Consider the following 21969-nt stretch of genomic DNA (forward strand, 5'->3'; position numbering starts at 1 on the left):
CTGTTATGGAAGTATTTTGGAAACTGTGGTACCTACATAATAACGCCGCACCTCTTGGATTTAAACCCTTCATGACCGGTACGAGTGCCGTTATGTATGTGGGTGTCCTATAGACTAAAAAAACTACTTCAATGATTTAGCTGAAAATTTCTAGCAAAGTTTCACCAAAATTGTACAAATTGTTTAATTCTTTATTTATAAATACGAATGTCAGAGATAAACACTATTCCAATGACGTGATGTCTAAGGATTTTTTTAATACGTTAAGGGTGAGTTAGTAATTGGATAGGAGAGGGACCAGACGACGAAGATAATGAAATATGAATAAATAAATGAAATTAACAGACAATAATGAGATGTGTTATTTTGTTGCAGAACACGTACACCAACGCGGAGAAGTTGCTAGCGGCCGCCGAGGAGTTGGCACACACGGGCGAGTGTGACGCAGAGGGGGTGTACTCGGTGGCGCGAGAGCTCGAAGCGCACGTGGCCGCATTCGCCACTCGCGTCGACCAGCGCAGGCGTCGGCTCGACCTGGCCGTGCTCTTCTACACGCACGAGAAGGAGGTGAGTTCTCCATCCATGCCCAACCAATTTACTCCCATTCACAGTGCTTCATGCCGTAAGCCCCGTACCCGTAATCCATGTTATTATATAAACCATTTTGAAGACCTTGCCTATGATTGATACCGACCATACCCCACATCTCATGCTCCATATCCCATGCCCCATTTAGGCGTCACGCGGGAACAGCATCCTGGCATCAGGCAACTTGCTTTTTCTGAATTTTGTGTATATTTCTGAATATATCCTAAAACCAAAAGGTTTTTAAAAGTGATGAAATGCACTTTCATATTGTATTATTAGAAATAAAAAGGCAATTTTCGAAATATTAAAAATTTGAATGCAAACGTAAAAAGTTTTAAAAATGGTACATGTTATGTTTTTCGATTGAAATTACCGATAACGATGAAAAAACACATATTTTATCAGGAAAATGTATTATAAACACTACCTTAACTTTTTGTGGTCTCATATAAGAATAATTATTTTAAAAAATTAACGTAACTTTTACATTTTAATTCTTCTGTGGATAGCTTCTAGATTTGAACATAAAGCTTGGTGTTTTCTCTTTTTGACACCGTTTAGATCATATTTCTCACCATGACAATAAGGGAGACACAATGATTTCTATGAGACCAAATAAGCTGTTCCCAAAAGTGAATAAATTTTTCTGAGGGTTAATAATTAATCCGACGGTACGTCTGCGTTTTGCTGACCAATTAACAATTATTATCAATTATTTAACAATTTTTAAATTTTCAATTGATCAATTTAAAAGCTTGTTCAATAATTTCCAAATTAATAACAACGCTGTACATAATTTAAATTAACTTTCGTTTGCCCAGTGAATAGTAATTGCCAAAGCAGTCCATGTGCAAAGCTACCTTTGCTAAACCACTCTCAAAGCAACCATCAATTTAAAATGACACTTCCGTCCGATACCTACTTTCCTTTCCCTGGGGCATTCCTATCCCACATTATAATAATGTATTGACTTATGTTTAGATGTGCTCGTTCAGTTGGTCATATTTTTTTAATGTTTTCTTACATTTTTTACCCCTTTCACATTCTAGGTTTTTTTATCTTCCTGCTATTATAATTCCCTGCTTTGCTTTGAGTAAGGTCGAGGTGTTTCAATTTTTTAGCGCCATTTGGATTATTTATCATTTGAGCGGACTCTCCATTTCAGCTTGTGATCAATATCAAGCATAATGGCTATATTGTTATGCTCAATCGCCAATAGGCCATTTGCATTTAAAAAAATCGGTTTAGACAAAAGACATTCTAATTATGATTAACATGATTCTACAATATGAAAACTGACCAAACTAATATCGATTACAAGAGCTTTTCCAGGTTATCCATCCATATTGAAAAATAATGTTTACAATTTCATGTAAGCAAAAAACTATAATTTAGTTTCTTTTTGCAGCAAATTGTCGAACAAATTTCTATTTCTAAGCCTGAAGTAAAACGAAATTCCGAAAAACACTAAATAGTAAAAAATAATTGCTAATTAGGTACGTAGAATTTCGTTTAATATTTGAAGTAAAGGAACTTGAATTAAATATACCATTCCCGAGAGAAAGTCCAATCATATACAATTTTCCAATTATCTCTTAAAACCTGGATCTAAATTTCGCTAATAAACAATTAGTTAATGTTAATCTTAATTGACATATCAGGTAAGTATAGTACTGTATATTATCTCCATTTATTTTTTTTAAAAAGAAAGACAAACATTCCCGGGTTACGAATAACCTGACAATATTTGAAAATCTCCTACTACCACCACAGTAAGCTGAAAATGTTGATTGTGTTGTGATGGAGGACTTAGCCAGCCGAGGAATTGAACACACTACGCCTGGGTGGGACCCAAACGCGATGTCAACTCGGCCACCGACCGGTCTGTTAGTTAGTAATAACATTTTTGCACAAAAACTGCGCTATATAAATCATCCAAACATTATTATTATCATTAACTTGTGGGGAATTTGTATGGTGGGTATTTTAGAACATTTGCATTGGCAACCCTTGTTAAAATGTCAAATTTATATGATTTTCTACCGCTTATAATATAAATGCCTTCAATAATAATGACCAAATATCGCATATTCAAAGGAATATAAAGATTCGTAATAAGTATCAATCAAAAGATTTCACAATCACAATCAAAGCCTCTTTATCCTCAACGTGTGCCTGTTTGGTGCGGTTTATGGTCCGGCGGAGTCATTGGACCTTACATTTTCGAAAATGAGGCTGGAGCAACAGTTGCGGTGAATGGATTGCGCTATCGAGAGATGATTAATGATTTTTTATGGCCGGAATTGGATGGTATTGATCTGAACAACGCTTACTTTCAACAAGATGGCGCTACGTGCCGCACAAGCAACGAAACCATTGATCTTTACGATTGAATATCAAAATAACACCTCTTATTGGAAAACGCTGTACTTACATATACGTAGTGTAAAACCTTATAGGCGTTCATTAATTACTATGTGAGTGGTTTACTTATGATAACTATCATTTTTAATGACATTAGCAACTTCGCCCTCGACTGACCGTTTTTAACACAAGTTTGCGCGGTAAATGCATTATCATCTCTAAACGATCAAATCATCTAATTTGATTATTTTATAATTTCGTAAAACAACTGCACAAGTGAAGTTAACGACGTCATCATAAATATACCACTCACGATGTCATGTAATGTCAAATGAGTTGTTTGGTATCAAAACTGGTCAGATCCAAAATTAAAAAAAAATAAACTAAGTATTGAACTGTGTTCATTATTAACAAAAGAACAGTTCTTATTTTTCAAAAGCAGTCATATCCGCATATTTTGTAAGAGAGACCGGTTTAAAAAGCGGCTGTGGTATGAAAAATAGTCAAATCCAGCACTTGTTTTGGTGTTTCCTGAAAATTCACCTAAAGTGGAGTTGACCAGTTTTGATACCAATGGTCACAAATGTCAAATATATAATATATAAAATGCGCGCTGGTGGCCTATGATGTGTGAAGTAGGTTGAAACATCCTAAACATTATATTATTGATAATTTATTTCGTGTAATCCTGCCACTGAGAGTTCTATTGTGCTATTTCTGTCTATAATATAGCAACAACGGGAGAAAATACTGATTATAGTTCACATGTAAATGGTATATATTTGTTGCAGCTCGGTACCTGGGTTGAATCTCTTCGGTCCGAGTTGGGCGGCGACCTCAGCGGCGAGGAAGGTGGCTGCCTTGGCGAAGGCTTGGAGGGCGTGGAGAGACTTCTAGAGCAGTGTGCCCAGCACAGGGACTCCAGTCTAGATGCTTGCGCAACCGCCATCGCCCATGGAGAGGCGCTCCTACAGGACCTTCGGTAAGTGAATATGTATATAATATACAAACGAAATGAGAAAAAAAAAAACTTAAAGAGATGCATAATGCATCATCTCTTGTCTAAATTGTTCCCACAATCAGTTCCAATTTTGAAATAAATTTAAAGCAAATCGAGTTCTAGATCTGAGTTGCGGACAATATCGTATTTTTTTATTGTAATCACATCTTGGGTGGATGGACGGAGAAGGGATTTTCAGAAGAAACTACCTACATGTCGGGCAAGTGAATGAAAGAAATCGAGAATTTCCGAGGTATGGGCTAAAATGTGAAATAATTTTATGAGTCGGAGTAGTTATTTTTTATTTTTTTTTATTTTTATATTTACTCCACACAGCAGGCCATGAATAAAATAATTTCCCTCAGGGCCTATGTCATCTTTGGGGATGCTGTGTGGAGGGTCTTTTTGTGGAGAGGAAGGAGTGAACATGGGTCTTGAAGAGTCCCATGTTGTAGGAGGGAGGAAACACAGAGGCCGGCAGTTCGTTCCACAGCCGAGCTGTTGAACTTAAGAACGAATCGTAGAAGCGTCCCGTTCTCATGTGACAAGTGTCAACTGTGTACAAATGTTGGGCGCGCGTTTGGCGTGTATCCCGACTACGCACCGGTGCCGAAGGGATCAATGACGCTAGTTCCTCAGAGCATCTTCCATTGTAATACCGATAGAACAAGGACAGCATACCTACCTGACGCCTGTGCTCTAAAGATTGCAATCCGCTTGTTAAGATTGGGGAATCTATCAAACGGACCGCCCGTTTCTGCACAGAGTCAAGGGTTTTTTTTCAGGTATTTTGGGGCTCCAGACCAGAGATGGCTGCCAAATTCGACAGTAGGGCGCACTTGCGATTTGTACAGGGTGAGCAGTTGTGTACTATTAAAGTATCTGCGGGCCCTGTACAGTACGCCCAGCTTCTGAGAGGCCAACTTTACTCTGGCTTCGATGGAGCCCCCGTACCTGAGCTGGTCACTTATATTTACACCAAGCATATCAATGGAAGGCCTGTTCGGAAGATTGCTTCCGTTGAAGGAGACTAGATTATCATTTGGATCCCTTTTAGACGTAATCAGACAGGATTGGGTCTTTGAAACATGAAATTCGACGAGATTATTTTTACCCCAGGAGGAAATACTCTCGAGATAACCGTCCATTCTCTACTTCAAAACCCTCCGAGCCGTTGGAGTTTGTGTGCCCTTTGGGGGCTTGTCAAACAAAAAGCTATCATGAACTGTACTGTCATCCGCGTAGCAATCAATCGGTGCACATGTCAAAAGGTCATTGATATGCAAAAAAAACAAAGTCGGAGACAGAACCGATCCCTGTGGGACGCCAGCATTTATGGAGTGCGAGGAAGAGGTGAAACCGTCAGCAACCGCCTGAATCGACCTATCCCTTAAAAAGTCAGCAATCCACGTACACAGGGATGCGGGAAGTCCGTAAGAATGCAATTTGTTGACAAGTCCTCGGTGCCCGACCCGGTCAAAGGCCTTGGATATGTCTAGTGCGACCGTTTGGGTCTCACCGTGACGTTCCAGGCACCGCCCCCAAACATGCGTCACATACGCGAGAAGATCACCGCACGAGCGGTTCCGCCGGAATCCGTATTGACGGTCGTTGATAATTTTGTTCTTCTCGAGGTATGTGAGCAGTTTGTCGTTGATCACACGTTCCATCACTTTGGACAGAACTGATGTGATCGCTATGGGGCGGTAGTTGGCCGGGTTGGAGCGGTCACCTTTCTTGGGAATAGGGTGAATTACCGCTTTTTTCCAACCAGAGGGCACAGTGCCACACAGTTATATGAGACGATGTTTAGTTTATACGGTTTTTCATTCTTTCTACCTACGCTAGCCGAACATTTGATAATATTCGTTCTGGTACGTTAGTTTGCAAATATTTAATGAAAAAAATTCCGTCTATGAAGATTCTCATTAATTTAGAACATCTTTAATTATTTACAACTATTATTTCGTACCTAGCTATTGTACGATGTAAATTGCGTCATTAAACACAGTTTACGTTCAATTTATGGTTAAATTATTTATCTAGTAAGTCCTTTGAATTCTTAATGCCACTATACTTACTAGATTCGGAACTCTTTTAGAATCAGATATCTTTGTTTCATTCTTAGGTAATTAATTGGAAGTAATTAATACAGATTTTTTTTAGTGCGTGCCTCATAAGGAATTCCATTGAAAAGTATTTTGACGATCAAACGTCGATTCTGAAGTTGTAAATAATACTGTATGATAAAAGTTATTTGTTAAATACTTAATAAATCAGTTTTGAAAAATCATTTAACTGACGTCATCATATCCCTGTTGTGACGTCATTGTGGATTATGTGACGCCGCGGGCCCGTTTCAAAAAAATATGTTTTAATATTAATTTAACGAGTTTCTGAAAACGTGCTTTAAAAAGCTAAAGGTGCAGCATATTTTTGCCCTTCAGAGCTGTAAACAAATTACACGGATATTAAAAAAAAATAATTGTTAGCACTTTCTTCTTTTTAATTTACAAAAACAAGGAAAATTGTGATTCTGGTTAACGTTTTCTGTCTGCCATAACTCTCAAAGTCGCTGAAAAAGTCACACGTAGAACGAAGCTATTTTTACATTAGTCTGAATAATAATTCTCAAAAATTAAACGCATAAATAATTGTAGGCGTGCATAAGGTGTTTAAAAACGTCGACAAAAGTGGACTATTTTTTAAAAATTTTTAAAAATATTTAATTAGTAGCAACTACCCGATTTCTTCTTCTTATCAACATTATTTAAAAAAATTATTTTCTATGAGTACATGACGGAGAGTCTCAACTGCTCCCCACTGTTATGAGCCATTGGGTCAATGGCATTTGGGTAAGGCAATGGGATAGAGGAAAGTTGGGATGTATTCTACAATTTTTAAGAGCCACTTTGCTGAAATTCATCACTTCTTTACTTATCCACACACACGTCATACATTAAATTCAAAGTTCGCTCTAGTTTAGCCTGTTGAAAGGTGTCAGGGACACTCATTAAAAATTCAAAGTGTATCTCAGACTTACCCCATTTAACTACCATTTGTAACTTTAACTTCAGCTAGCGGGCGTTTTGAAAAAAATTATGCATTACTAACCAAAGACTTTTCGAGAACCGTAGATCACGAGGAGCAGTCAATAAATTCGCGAAATCGGGCAGAAGGAAATGACCAGGATGGCCAAATAAGAACCTAATCGTTTTTTCACTCTTTTAGAGAGCCGCATATGAATTTTCAACAATATTTCATCATAATTGCGAAAAAAATCTATTCATAGAAAAGGGGTGGGTTGTAAAATGAATACCCTGCAACTACAAATATCTTAAGAAAATACTCAATAGCTAAAAAATAACAATAAGCTAGAAAGACCCGACAACCCTGCAAACTTGTTATTAAATTTATATATTTCAACAAAAAATTACTTAATATATCATTAGTAAGTTGTATAATTATATGTCAGTTAGAAACAATGAAATTGTTGAAAGAATAATATTACAATAATACGGCAGTTTCTAATATAAGAAAAAGTAGATATATGAATGTAAGAGTGTTATATAGAAATGGCATAATATACTTTATTTTAGATTGTGCATAACCTGCCTCACTAGGCGAACCTGTATTGAGGCAGAATTTTTGGTTAATTATTTCTCGCATTTTGTCTATGGTTTGCTTATAAATGTTTGATATAAGTTCCCATACAGCAATACATTATTTTAGGTTACATTATTGTTTACATATAGAAAATACAAATACAGCAAGTTTAAGCACAATACATACTATAATAACTTACAAAATGACAAGGCATTTGGTTAGGTTTCATTATTGTTTGCATTTACACAATACAAATACAGCAAGTTTTAGCACCGTACATACTGCAATAACTATCAATGACAAGGCGTTTGGGTGAGGGCACCAGTATAGGCTCGATAATTTGAATAAATCTAAATCTTTACATTTTTTTAAACTCTTTCTTTGTTTAACTCTTAGTTTAATATTTTCTGGGAGCATGTTGAATATTTTTTTGGCAAAGTATCTAAAGCTACGTTGACCAAAGGTGGAAGAAAGTGCTGGAACTTGCAATATGTCTTTGTTCGAATTACGCGTAAATCTTAAGTTAGTTTTTTTTCGTGAAGCACGTGTTTGTTTATACATATAGTTGTCTCGCTTCATGCCGTCTCTCTCACACAAGACTTATTATATCGTGTCATGAAGGTAAATGTGACCAATTTAATTAAAACTGAAGTTTCTTCGTTTTATTATTTATTGTGAAAAACGCGTGCGCCGTCACACCACAATAAAAAACGATTTGGCAGATTTGCAAAATTTAATGGGTTCATAATTTTTTAACCAATCTGTCCGCATTTTTGCTCTGTCTACAAACAATTTCCGGGGTCGTGGGATTTTTTAATTGGATTAATGGGTTTTCGGTTCGCGTGCTTGTCATAATATGGAGCCGTTCATAGCGGGCACGTGAACACCGAACAATTGCCATTTTTATCACTTTTACATTGTTAGATGTGTTTGAGATTCATCATAATAATTGCATTTTTTCCGAGGCGATAAAATAACTGCGAGTTTCACAAAATGAGTAACGATGATCATTCTGACCAATTTGTGTACTTGATTTAGTTTCGGGCATTTCCGCCAGAAGTTTAACGTCATAACGTTAACATTGAAAGCAACACGATGGGCATTTGAAAGTTTGATACAGCGCTTCAGGTTTATGACTATACGTAGATTTGGCGCTCGGAAGAATAGGTATAATAATAAAAGTTGACGCATTTATTAAATATATAAAATAATTTTTATTATTTACACACTCACAATAGTTTTGTGAATAATTTGAAATAATAACGAATACAAAAATCCTCTTTTGAAAATCCTTGCTGATTGTGTACATATTTTCTCTCACTTCTCTGGTAATCGTTAATAGCTTCAAATCGCAACATCGTATCCATTATGAGCTATGGAGCGTTAAAATATACCTCTATCTTTCAAAACAAAACAAGATGATTCGTTTGCACCGTATTTTTCAATTTTTTGTTAATCTGAAAAAAATTGTTGAAAGTAACCGTGTAGTTTTACAAGTATTTAAAAAACGAACGGATTGAATTTTCACTTATTGATAACAAAAATAGAAAAATATTGCTGAAATTTGTCAGAAATCATTGGGTAGGCGAAAAATTACGCCATACTCATCATGGCTTGGCCTATTTCAGCATTTCGCTCGCTATACACTACCAATGGGAATGTATGGCGAGCGATATGCTGAAATAGGCCAAGCCGTGAAATAACGCGCGCTTATAGCGTGATTTGTCACAAGCTTTATGCGGGTGAAATCGCTTGTCAATAAACCCAAGGACCGAGTTTCAGTATCATTTTTTGATTTTTCTTCAATTAAAGTTTTAAATCTACAGGAAACCACAATGCGGATGAAATCAGTGTTCCCGAACGCTAACCTGTAAAAGTCTCTCTCTCTCTGGTTTCAATCCTGGGATTGGTTTGCAGCAATTTCATCTAATCTCCTCTTCCATTCTTCCCTGTCTTGTGCGGCTCTTTTGACTTGTGCATATGATGAGCAGCGCACGTCCACCAGCAGGTCCTCCAGGTACTCTCGGCGTGGGCGTCCCCTAGAGTTGGTCCCCTCGGTCATACCCTCCATTATGACATGCAAGAGGCCTTCTTGTCGTATAACATGGCCGACCCATCTTGCACGCCTTTCGGACAAGGTCCTGAGCAGGTGCCTTCCTCCTTCGATTCTTTGGAGAACCTCCTCATTTGTAATATGGTCTCTCCAGGAAATTCCTAACAGTCTTCTATAGGACCACATCTCAAAAGCCTCTAGTCTCCGTTTATCTCTTTCGGATAGGCACCATGTTATGTTTTGCTGGTTCTTGGGATGCCACTTGGACCTTTAATGTGGTAGTTTCCCGTTTCTTTCCACATCCTATGCCGTTGACCTCGAAGGTTCTTCCGCCTTTGGAGATTATTTACTTCTCCAGGACAAGAGAGTGCCCTAGACAACAGACGCCTGGTAGGGCGAAAGTTGGTGTTCAGCTTATTCCGGCCAACGCTCGGTCCCTGTCTATATTTGACGACACGAGGTCGTTGCTCACTCCCCACCACGAGAAGGAAATAGATCAGGATTTTCCTTTCCTCAAACCTGAGACCAGAAGGCATTTCTCAGAGTTCTCCGGTACTTTCGGGGAGCAATACAAAAGTCATACACTGAATAATTGTACCTAACCTAGATTAGCTTTATTCTACTATTCGATCTATCGCTTGTGTTGTTTGTTAGCCTACGCGCTTCTATAAAATCATAATGAATGCATACTTTCATTATAATTATATTCCCGCGTCCGAATGTGGGAGTCGCCATGAGAGGATGACAAGCAACTCGCAATTAACCAACACACGTCCAATTCGATTCTATTGACGATACGAGACATAATAATAGTGACGACGGCAAACACATCACTTTGAACAATGGCGTCTCTTCGTGTCACGTCCATCTGTAGTCAACCGATGCAGCCACCAAGGGCTGCTTCTGCCCGGGGCCAATTATTAAAATTAATTCTAATTAATTAGTTTTCAATTTAGGAGGCGGGTTTGGGCACCGCCACCCCGGGAACCGTTTATTGGATAACCGACACCCTTGTCTTCAGGGTTACCCCTACCCCAGGTGGTTTTATGGATTGGTGATTTATCAGGGGTGCCCGGGTTCGTGGGGGTGAGAATGCAGAATGGGTTTTGGCGGAGAATGCTTGTGCCCACCTGCTGCGTGGCGGGCCGGATCGGGAGAGGCTAGTTGAGGGAGACCCATTGACCTCTCCAGACGGACTAATCGCTTTGCACCGTAGTGGATTCATACGTCCGGCATTCATGCAATGATTGACCCCCAGATTCCTTTCCAGAACTTTCTTTCCTTCCTTTCCCTGAAAATACCCTCCACACAGCATCTCTAAAGATGACACAGGCCCTGAGAGAGTTTTTTTCTTCAGGTCGTCCTGTGTGGAGGTAATGTAAAAAATGTACATTTTGGGATGTTAATTTTACCCAGAGATAGTACCTACTTAGTTTAGAGTTAAAAAATTCTTTACCGCATAATAATTTTACAATTTTTTAATGACATCCGAAAAGTTAAAATTAAAAATAGTTCTATGGTGGGAGTATTTTTGAGTAAAACTCCAATAAGAGGGGATCAATTTCCAGAGGAACAAATAAAACAAAGTTTAAATCAAAAATGATTGTGATCTCATGTTTCTAATTATCGTAAGTATCGTTGACTAAAAGTTTTTAGATTAAAGACTTTATATTAATTTAGTTTCGGAACAACCTTACCTTACTTAATCATTTAGTACAAGTTTTCTACTAAATATAAACGGTACTAAAAGCACATACACCCTTTGGACACTTAAGAGGAAGCTACAAGCCAAAAATGTGTATATTTTTGTTATACTCTATATCGTAGGTAATAGGCATTAAAATCGCTTGGCAACGGAATCTAGAAACTTTCGATTTCAAGCACAAAACTGGCTTTTATTTATTTTGTAAATAATTTTATAAGAAAGCAAAAAACTTGATAAAGTGAAACTGTCACAGATAATCTTAGCTATAATACTGTATTTTTTAAAATATGTTTCCTTTATGCGTTCATACATTTCTATTGAGAAAATATTTTTTTTAGTAGTTTACATTTATATTTTACACTGAGCAATTTATTTTTTATTTGTATTCTACTCAAGCGAAACGATAGAAAAACCTTCATTTTATCTAAAGCATATTTTTTGGTATTCATAATCTACACCAATTCGTCATAAATATTAATCAAAATAGTGATTTGGCATTAAGCTTCGCCTTAAACAGAGATGATGACGTTATTGATCGGTAAGAAATCGTTTCTGTGAACATATGCCCATCTACTCTCCCATCGTATGCAGTGGATAGTCATTTATTAAAGTTTTCTCTGATAAAAGGCATATCTATCCATTGTGGTCTCTATATAAACGAGCCAAATGCTGTGTGATAGTGCACGACAATAACGCAAATAGAATAATATTTGCACCCTCGCGTTATTGAAATACATCGACGATGTTTGCCTAAAGCTGCATCTCCTTGCCTCTCCTGAAGGATCGGGTCTCCTGTATCAAGAAATTAACCAACAAGTCTAATAACTTCATAGTTATCTTGCTTTATTGGAAATGGCGTCGTTTGTACAAAATATAAAATCATTTTTGAATAGTGGTGTAATCAAAGAAGTTTTATTAGAGTAAATTTTGTTATTTATAAAAAACAAAAATTATATGTATTTAATGTTGACATATAAATATATACAACACAAACAAGCTAGTCTTCCGTCACGGAATTTACCCCGGACACTTTAATATTGACAAAATTTAATACATACATATATGTCTATCTCAATTATTAATGTTTCTTTTTTTGTGACTTTATTGAAATATTTAAAGAAAGATTATGTTTGCCAAACAATGTACATGTTTATATGTTTATAAAACTATTAGCACACACGAAGATGTGAGCTAACTTAAGATCAATAAATAAAAATAAAATAAAATACACCTTTCGAACATTTGTTTTTTTTTCGAACAAGAGTTTTTTTTACAATGTACCATTATTATTATTATTTTTTTATTTGACAAGTCTTGGTTATTTTTGAAGAAAATTTTAAAAATTATACTGAAACTCGGTCCTTGGGTTTATTGACAAGCGATTTCACCCGCATAAAGCTTGTGACAAACTACGCTATAAGCGCGCTTTATTTTGCGGCTTGGCCTATTACCCAATGATTTATGTCGAACTTTAGTAATATTTTTTTATCAATAAGTGAAAATTCAATCCGTTCGTTTTATTGAATACTTGTAAAACTACACGTTTACTTTCAACATTTTTTTTCAGATTAACAATAAATTGAAAAATACGGTTCGTCTTGTTTTGTTTTGAAAGATAATAGTATATTTAAACGCTCCATAGTTAATAATGGATAGTATGTTGCGATTTGAAACTATTAACGATAACCAGAGAAGTGAGAGAGAAAATATGAGAGAGCATTTTTAAAATTAATGTCAATTTATATAAGAACATAAATAGTTAAATAAGGGTCTAGGAACTGTTACATAGTTAACGCCCAAGAGATATAAAAAAAATCGGCAGGTTTCTCGCGTCCTCTCCTTGTCTAACCAAATCTTATAGCTCAACAGGCCTAAATGACTGGTTCCGCTGTGAATCTACATTTTTTTAACTAGTGACTTTCAATGAATGTGAACTTGCGAAGTAACGACCAACATTTAAAAATCTCGATACGTGTGTTACTAGAGCACTTATATAAGTGTAGTGTTTTGTAAAAATGTGAATAAGCCTAATACAAATTTGAAGATACAAATTCGCAATTTTTACTCAATAAAGTGGAAGGAGTATCGATATTTCATTATAAAGGCATTTTCCTAAAAATGATTTATTCGACCTTCTTACGAATCGCCGACGATATCATATTATTATATGTAGTGGATACTGGCGCAATGAGCCCCCGCCGTCGCGCGGCTTAGCCTCGGGGAAAGCTATACGACCACTCCCATTGTGAAAAGACGGATGACTGATTGAAAACATGCCATGTCCTCCCATGAATATGTTGCACAGTATTATGTACAACTGCTGTTGTTATTATAAGTACGCGCATATTATAATTACGTACTAGATACTCACTACGCAGTAAGTACAGGGTTTTCCGATAAGAGGTGTTATTTTGATATTTAATCGTAAAAGATCAATGGTTTCGTTGCTTGTGTGGCACGTAGCGCCGTCTTGTTGAAAGTAAACGTTGTCCAGATCAATACCATCCAATTCCGGCCACAAAAAACCATTAATCATCTCTCTATGGCGCAATCCATTCATCGTAACTGTTGCTCCAGCCTCATTTTCGAAAAAGTAATGACTCAATCCACTTCACTCCAATGACTCTGCCGGACCATAAACCGCACCAAACAGTCACATGTTGAGGATAGAGAGGCTTTTCAACAATAACTCTTGGGTTTTCCGAGCCCCAGATGCGACAATTTTGCTTGTTGACGAAACCACCGAGGTGGAAATGGGCCTCATCACTCATTTGATTTGCATTTGATTCACTCAAGTGAATTTTAATAAATTCAATGCGTTGTTGAAGCGTGTATCGTTCCATTTTTATTAATGGCGTAGTTTCTACTTGTTAAATGTCAAAAAATGACAGTTTCAAAAGTAACATTTACCGAAATAGCGAGCTATTTAAAATAACACCTCTTATTGGAAAACCCTGTATATAAAATGATGCTAGCCCGGGGCTTGGAAATCGATTTTGCGAATCATAATAGCTTTCATAAGCATCGCAAACGAAAAAAAATAATAAATGTTTCACATGACTTGTCCATTTAAGTTGTATCTCACCAAGAACTCTTTGCTTCTGGTGATGTAATTTCCCCTCTATGGTGCTTGGCACAGCTAGAAAACACCATTTATACTATTTAGTCAAATCCAAACACCATCTAAATCACAGGTTCTCAAACTAATTTCAGCCACCGCCCATTCCGATATAAAAATAAATTTAGAGCCCCCACATGTTTAATCTACCTTTTTACATTACCATATTTTACGTATCCCAAAAACAGTTGTTGCAAATATAATTTTTAAACATGCATATGGATAGGATAGATTATATGATGTTTTTGCCTTCTTATAAAATTATTTACAAAATAAATAAAAACCAGTTTTGTGCTTGAAATCGAACGTTTCTGGACTCCTTTTGTCAAGCGATTTAAATGCCTATTACCTACAATATAAGGTATATCAAGAATATATTCACATTTTTGGCTTGTAGCTTCCTCTTAAATATAATAAGTGTACATCAACATAAAATAAAAATTAGAAGATAACCTTATTCCTTAGGTATTATTGCGGATCACAGCCAGTACTCTATTGCATTCAGTACGTGGGTAGGCGACCTAGGTAGCAGAAACCCCGGCGTGATTCAATCATTCTCAGTCGTCTCAAGGGTCTCTCTGCAGCTGCACCACCTAACGTTGATAGCAACATAGCGACAGTATGCGTTGCCTGATTAATACGGGATTTTGTCAACATAGCAGTACGTATTCTGGGGCTTTATCGAATAATGAAGTACATATTGTGTATGTGTACACTTCATTATTGACTGGAGACGGGAGCTGAAGAGGAATAGAATGCTAGGGAAAATGCCGGTGATCACGATTTTGTATATGAAATATGATCATAAATGTTTCTTATTTTTCTCAACTAATCTATCTATATTGAAGTAAATAAAGAAGCATGGCGGCATGGCTTTGTTTTTTTTTTAAATTAATGATGCATCTTGATCTTCAAAACAAGAGAATGATGAGTGTCTACATAAGATTTCGAAAAACTACCGCCTCCCCCATCTTCTTGAATAATGATTGGATTCTTTGAAAATCACCTCAGGTGCGCTTATCAGTTAAACCAGATTTTCGAAACTTCTGGTTTACATTTTGCACACTTGACCTTCAAAATAAGAAGAAAATTACTGTCCACATCTGATTTGGAAAAAAAAATCTGCGTAAATCCCGGGCAACGCCGGGGACTTCTGCTAGTAAATAAATAATTATATAGATATGTAATTTTTGACCCGTCTGTCATTTTCTTTATCATCAGATTGTTGAATGAAAATTACCCCAAGCGGCACCAACCCATTTCGACTAGGTACAAGCTTCGGGCATCCAGTCATTTCCTCCTATATTTTTATATATAGTGTATATATAGTGTTTGAAGCAAAGTTACCTTGTTTCATTTACATCTATTTTTATTTTTCGGTAATGAATGAATGCAAATCTTGTAAGCGGAAATTAACCCACTTTCCAACATCCTGCTGAGCTAAAACTTGGCAGATAGACTCGTTGTCGATTATAATGCATTCTGTCAAGGTGGCAATTTGGTGGCAATCATGTACATATACATGGACATATAATCATTTCTCTGAAATCGGATGACATTACACCTGTTAATACACGAAATTAATGTCGGCCCTACCCAATCAGTATTTGGCACAGTTGTCAGCGCGGTTGACTGCAGTCCCTGGTGTTATGTACCTACGCGTCTTGCTATTTATAACACTTTAACTCTAAAATAAGATTACATTATTTTATCTATTTCCGTTGTATAACAATGCATATGTACACAAAACAACTTCAACATTTTATTGTAATAATCTATTATTTCAGTCAACTTTGTTATAACTGATAGAACTATCTTTAAATATTGTTGTGACGAACTATTTGTACAACTGATATTGATTTACGTTACAGGCATTGATGGTTGTAAAACATATTTAAGCACTGCAAGTCTTCCATGACAAGAGATTCTATCAGATACAGTAACAGGTTATCAGTTGGAGTAACAACGTTACGCTCCCGTAGTCTAGTCTAATCAAGTAGACATTATTCTGTAAAACTAAAATAAATGAAGAACAAGTGCCAACTAGGCCGAATATTGAAAATAGATGTATCAGTGTATAGAAACTTTGTTTTGTACGGGTTGATTTTTTAATTATAATTTTGATATTATTGTGCATAATGGATGATTGGGTGGCGTGGAAGATTTATTCTGTTATTATCCACTGCTCAGACACCTGTACAGGCTCTACAGGTAGCGTTCTGCGTCCGCATAACAATAGGCCATGTTATTATGTCTTACTTCCTGCCGCCCGACGCCCGACCTGAGTTCTCCGTCACCATCTTGAGACGCCTGCTGATTGGCGTTGTCACACTTCCCTTAAGGAGCCCCGTATTCATTATCACTTATTTTATAAGGATCATCTTCTGCATTATTCAACCAAAAGTGTTTACTTCGTAATAACTGAGTGGTCCATAATCAGTTTACATAAATATTTCAATAATATCATTATTAGGCAGTCCACTTCGGGGCTGGAATATTCACACAGTGCCTTTAAAAGAGTTAAACGATGTACTAAAACATTAGAAAGGTTTTTTACGTTCGATACGTCTATCCATGTTATTTTTTGTCATGATCACTACCGTAACTGTTAAATCTTAGAACCTTATCTGTGCCAATGTATTTTTGCATTGCGGAAGGAAATGTACATCAAACCTCCCGATTAAATTCAAAATATTTTTTATGTGAGGACCACAAAAGAGTCCCAACTAGAAGGAGGAGATGGAACCAGTGAGAGACTATGGCATCCCCAACGGAGTATTTTAATACCGTCAAAAATATATGGAAAATTAAAAGTTTATTTTTCTGGTTATAAGTTTCATACAAACAAAATGTCATTTTATTATATTCATTAAAAAAATTTGATTTAAAAATGATCTTAAACCGCATATTCCGAAACAGTTACAACTGGCTACAATATCATTATGAAATAGAAAACGCTTTGTAAGACGGCTGTCACCGACTTCACCCGGCGTGACGTCAACGGCGCCTTATTCACGAATAAAAACAAGCATGTCGTTTTGTGTTTAGTTTTTGTTTTTGTATTTATTCAGCTTGGATTACTTAAAAAAAAATACTTTATTGTCATTAATAAACTGTTTTACAAAATGTCTTTGCCCTTATTCTCTTTTCTGGCTTTACAATTGAAAAAAATGTAACTATATTTTTTTTCAATGCATACTTCAAAACTCTATACCTCACGATCGAATTTTTGTTGCGAGTTAGAAAATAGTTTCATTGCCCCAAAAATTACAGGCAAAAATAGTGGAGCCCACGGATTGGGTAACTTCATGTATATTTTTCAGGCAACTGATACAGCTAACAGAAATAAGCGTCACAATGTTTCTCCTTCAAACTTGCCTTCAGTCTTCAAAATAAATACATAATTATATTCTGTGATAATTACTCATATCATCACACCTGTGTTAAACCACTTAAACGTGATTGCTGATCTGCATAACTCTTCTTCCACGCACCCACGCACGACATTTAGTCCCATAGAGGCAATTGGTAAGGTAGTCTTAACAGGGTAAGTGAATAATAATTCACGTTAAGGCGACATACGACTCTGTTAACGGGGGTTTACATTTTAATTATTTCTAATTAACGTATTACTAAATCTTAAATGTTTCTAGTGGGTTCCCTACGAATGTATGTTATCTATATTTAAGTTTAATAAAAAATGACTTTAAAATAAATATAATTTAAAATAATGTAAAATAATATTTCTATTTTGGTTTGTGAATAATTTTGATGTCTCCATTGTTTATATCTCTATTATGTTTTGATTTATATCTACAACCTCTCTCCATGGCTATAAATGTATTGTTTTGTAAATTATACGTTTTATATAATCTTTTGTTTTGTATAAATTGTTTAATTCATATTCCTTTCTCACAAATTTAAATAACTTATTCCATATCATACTGTCTCAGTTAAATTCACAAGGAGGAAATCCATAATTGGTTTTATTTTACTATATAATACTTATGAAAAAACTGATTAAATGTAAACTGTCGATTTCCCGAAAATGAATAAATAAATAATTTGTGTAAAACGGTTTGAATATTTTATAAAACGTTTTTCAACTATAAAATTAGCGGTAAGCACCAGATTGTTTGTACGATGAATTGGTAACTTAGAGACATTTAAGATTTTAGTAATACGTTTATCAAAGTAATTTAAATAAACTCCACGGAAATATCGATTTTCTAGACCTGCTAGGGCAAAGTCGACCGTAGGTCCGTCCATTATGCCGGGCCGCGCGCTGTATAATATTTTTACACGACTTCATAATTTAGTCGTTAATATTGCTACTTTATCACCAGGGCCGCGCGTCGCATATTTTTGTGTGTACGGATGCTTCACTTACGTCATTAAGGTTCTGGCATTATTTTAGGGTATTGTCTCGTCTTAATCTATATCAAGCTCCGCTAATCCGCGAGATTACTGCGCAAGGAGCGGTTCCCGATGTTCATAATAAACTCATTTGTTTAATGGTTTCAGTATTTTGCGTGTGTTATTTGTTGCCAAGTTTTTGGTATTCAATCACACAAAATTTTGAAGGTAATTCTTTCTCGTCTATAATAGCTATTGTGGTGATCCATAGTGCTATGCAATTAGAGGCGCTATTGCGTACTAATATCTTATGTGTCCCAATAGCGATAAGCGGTGCGCAGTGTACGCACTGCTCTAATATCGGATTTTGTACTTTCCTGTCGGTTAGCGCGCAGTTGGTCGGTAGAGCGTTGGAGGTCGAACCGGACTAATTAATTAGATGAACAAAAGTGGAACCTATTTTTTCACTTCGTGTCTCGTCTAAATAAATCTTTGTGTATAATGAACTAAACATAAGAGACATGTATTATAAAAGACCCTCCACGCAGCATCCCCAGTTATGACCATACGCCATGAGGGAATTTATTTTCCTCAGGGCCTCCTGTGTGGAACTAATGTAATTAAAAACAAAACTTTTATCATTTTGATGTTTGCATTGCCTTTAAAAGGCGAAACAGTAGTTGCCAAGCTTAAGTATATTTATAAAGCAAACTTGATTTAATTTTAAAGTTGAAATTCTTTACAATTTAGCGTCAACTGTGCGAAATTCGCACTGCATTTTCTGTCCTGAATTTCCAAACCAAACCATCTATTTTCAATTGTCAGTGCCTTTCCATTACGTGTTACAAAAACGATATATATCCTTTTTATTTAGGCAAGATTCCAATTTTTTCTCGCCTTATATGTTTTAGTTCTTAAAATCAGAAAGAAACTCGGCTACATTTAGATTTTGATAACTTAACTCATTAGTGTAGATTGTTTCTTCCACTCCGTCAAGAAGAGAAAATGTGTAGCTTTAAGTGTATAAAATCCTTTCAATCAACTCATAATTATAGTGAATAATGATAGCAACGATCTCTATTCCACATTGACAGCAGTCTAGACCGAGCCGTTTACTATAACCACTGCACAGAGGGACTGCATCTTCAACTGCCAATTGTACTGAACCGCGAATCCCTAGAATCGTGATCTATACCGAATTCAAATTGGGTTTTTCCAGCCAATTCAATTGGTTTTCAGTTGGATTGAATTGGATCAATAATTTCTTGTCGCCAACTTTAATAACGATAGGATTATTTGTATAGCGCTGTTTTCGTGAGAAAATCACCTCAAATCCAACTCAAATCACTTTAACCCTTTTGTACCGTGTATAAATTTGAAAATATTTAAGATTATTTTTCTCCCTATCTAGATCAAATTAAAAATTTCGTTTTTTGCTGAAATTTTGATTGTATAATTTATTATTTTTGAAAAGTTATTTTCGGTGTTCAATCTCGACCGAATATCTTGAATGGATTAAAAAAAAGTTTTAAAGATATTTTTCCAATGTGTAATATTTTAAAATTGAATAATGTTAATTTTTGGTACACAGTGTACGATTTGTCATTTCATGTGAAACGCGCACTCTGACACATAATGTTCTTTCAAATGAAATTAGCAATAAGTTCTTTGAATTGAAAAAAGAAACACCATTTTTTTTCAAAAATAACGCTACTTGTGATCAAGGCTCAAATATATTCTACCACTGCCAGTTTTAATTCATGTATGAAAGGGTTAAATAAAACTGTTCGCCTACTTGGACTCAACAGGTCAATGAAATTGTTTATCTGCTTTAGAAATAACTTAGATATTTGAAAATTTTTGTTCAAATTCAGTAGGTCTAAGGAAATATGAGCGTACTTTGGGCACAGACAGAATACATTTCTAGAGGTTTATCTCTCCAGTGTCGGCTCCCTTCTTCGACGTATAAATTGAATGGCGCACTTCAGGCCCACTTTCTTTGACATGTTGTACTTGACTACTCGTTGTGTCTACTACTTGAGCAGGTAGGTACTCCACGAGTCGTGCTCATCTCTCTCTTTATCTCCACTCTCCACAATGTTATGACTAGTAGCTGGATACATACGTGCTCGGAATATTCCGACCAAGACTATATCGAAATGGAAATGTTCGGACACTGATTATTCTGCACAACTATATTTATGGAGAAAGATGCGCACATTGAAAACTCCGAACACAGATTTAAAATAAAATAAATAATTTTTAAATGTTCAATGAAAAGTTATTTTAAACAACCACCATTACTTACTTATCAATCAAAACGTATTGTATATGACATCTTTGTAATATTATTTAAATTTATTATGTGCACTTATACATAAATTTAATTCAAACAAAATTTTTACTTTATGGTAATTCATTTTATTTTGCTTGAAGGTATTCATCACAATTTTCAATGTATGTAACAATCTGTGACCTGAATATTATTTGTGAAGAATAATCTGTGTTCAGAATTTTACATGTGCGGAATCATCACTTTTCGAATAATGTTCCGCATAATCACCGAACCCACGAGTTGCAACTCAATAAAATAAACCAGTTTACATTTACTTTTCTTTAAACACTTATTTTTATTAGCTGGGCATATTTATTACTACTGGTGACATCTGTCAAAATGTGGTGAAGGCAGAATGACTTGGTTTTCACAATGACTTTTGAATTGAAATGATTGGATGTGACGGCCATTGTTCTAAACTTGTGGGGTGTGGTTTTTCTAATTTATATACCAAGTGCCTTTTTTATAAATATTGTCCTACAAAAATAACATAAACAACGCGTTTTTCGTAAGCAGTGATTTTGGAATGCCCAACTCCTCTATCGCACAATCCCAATTACATAAATCATCTTCTCAAGGCATATCAACATTACCACAAATAAGGAACCAAATGTTTGTGCAAACATGATAAATGAGGCGTGTCTGCAGAAATTTTTGTATGCATAGGCAATAGTGGTAATGTTCGTAATGGTTTAATGTTTGTGGTAATGATTGTTGTAATATTTATTGGTAATGTTTGTGCAAATCCATCGCAAGAGATCCGCCTCTATACAAACAAGTTATATTGTTTTACTGCATCTATTATAACATTCTTCTGGATTTGTATTATTCGCTTCAAAATTTC

At 35.8% G+C, this 21969-nt stretch overlaps 1 protein-coding gene across 1 annotated transcript in view; it reads left to right on the forward strand.

The window, feature by feature from the left end:
* The window catches only part of trio (trio Rho guanine nucleotide exchange factor), a 684295-nt gene that overhangs the window by 271183 nt on the left and 391143 nt on the right, over window positions 1–21969 (forward strand). The window contains exons 13-14 of the mRNA XM_089645879.1: window positions 376–567; window positions 3744–3934. Of these exons, the coding sequence (XP_089502005.1) occupies window positions 376–567; window positions 3744–3934 (383 nt within the window). The remainder of the gene's footprint in view (window positions 1–375; window positions 568–3743; window positions 3935–21969) is intronic.

This window comes from Hesperophylax consimilis, chromosome 23 (assembly GCF_061612785.1).
Source record: "Hesperophylax consimilis isolate HC1 chromosome 23, BYU_Hcon_1.0, whole genome shotgun sequence".
Taxonomy (NCBI): domain Eukaryota; kingdom Metazoa; phylum Arthropoda; class Insecta; order Trichoptera; family Limnephilidae; genus Hesperophylax; species Hesperophylax consimilis.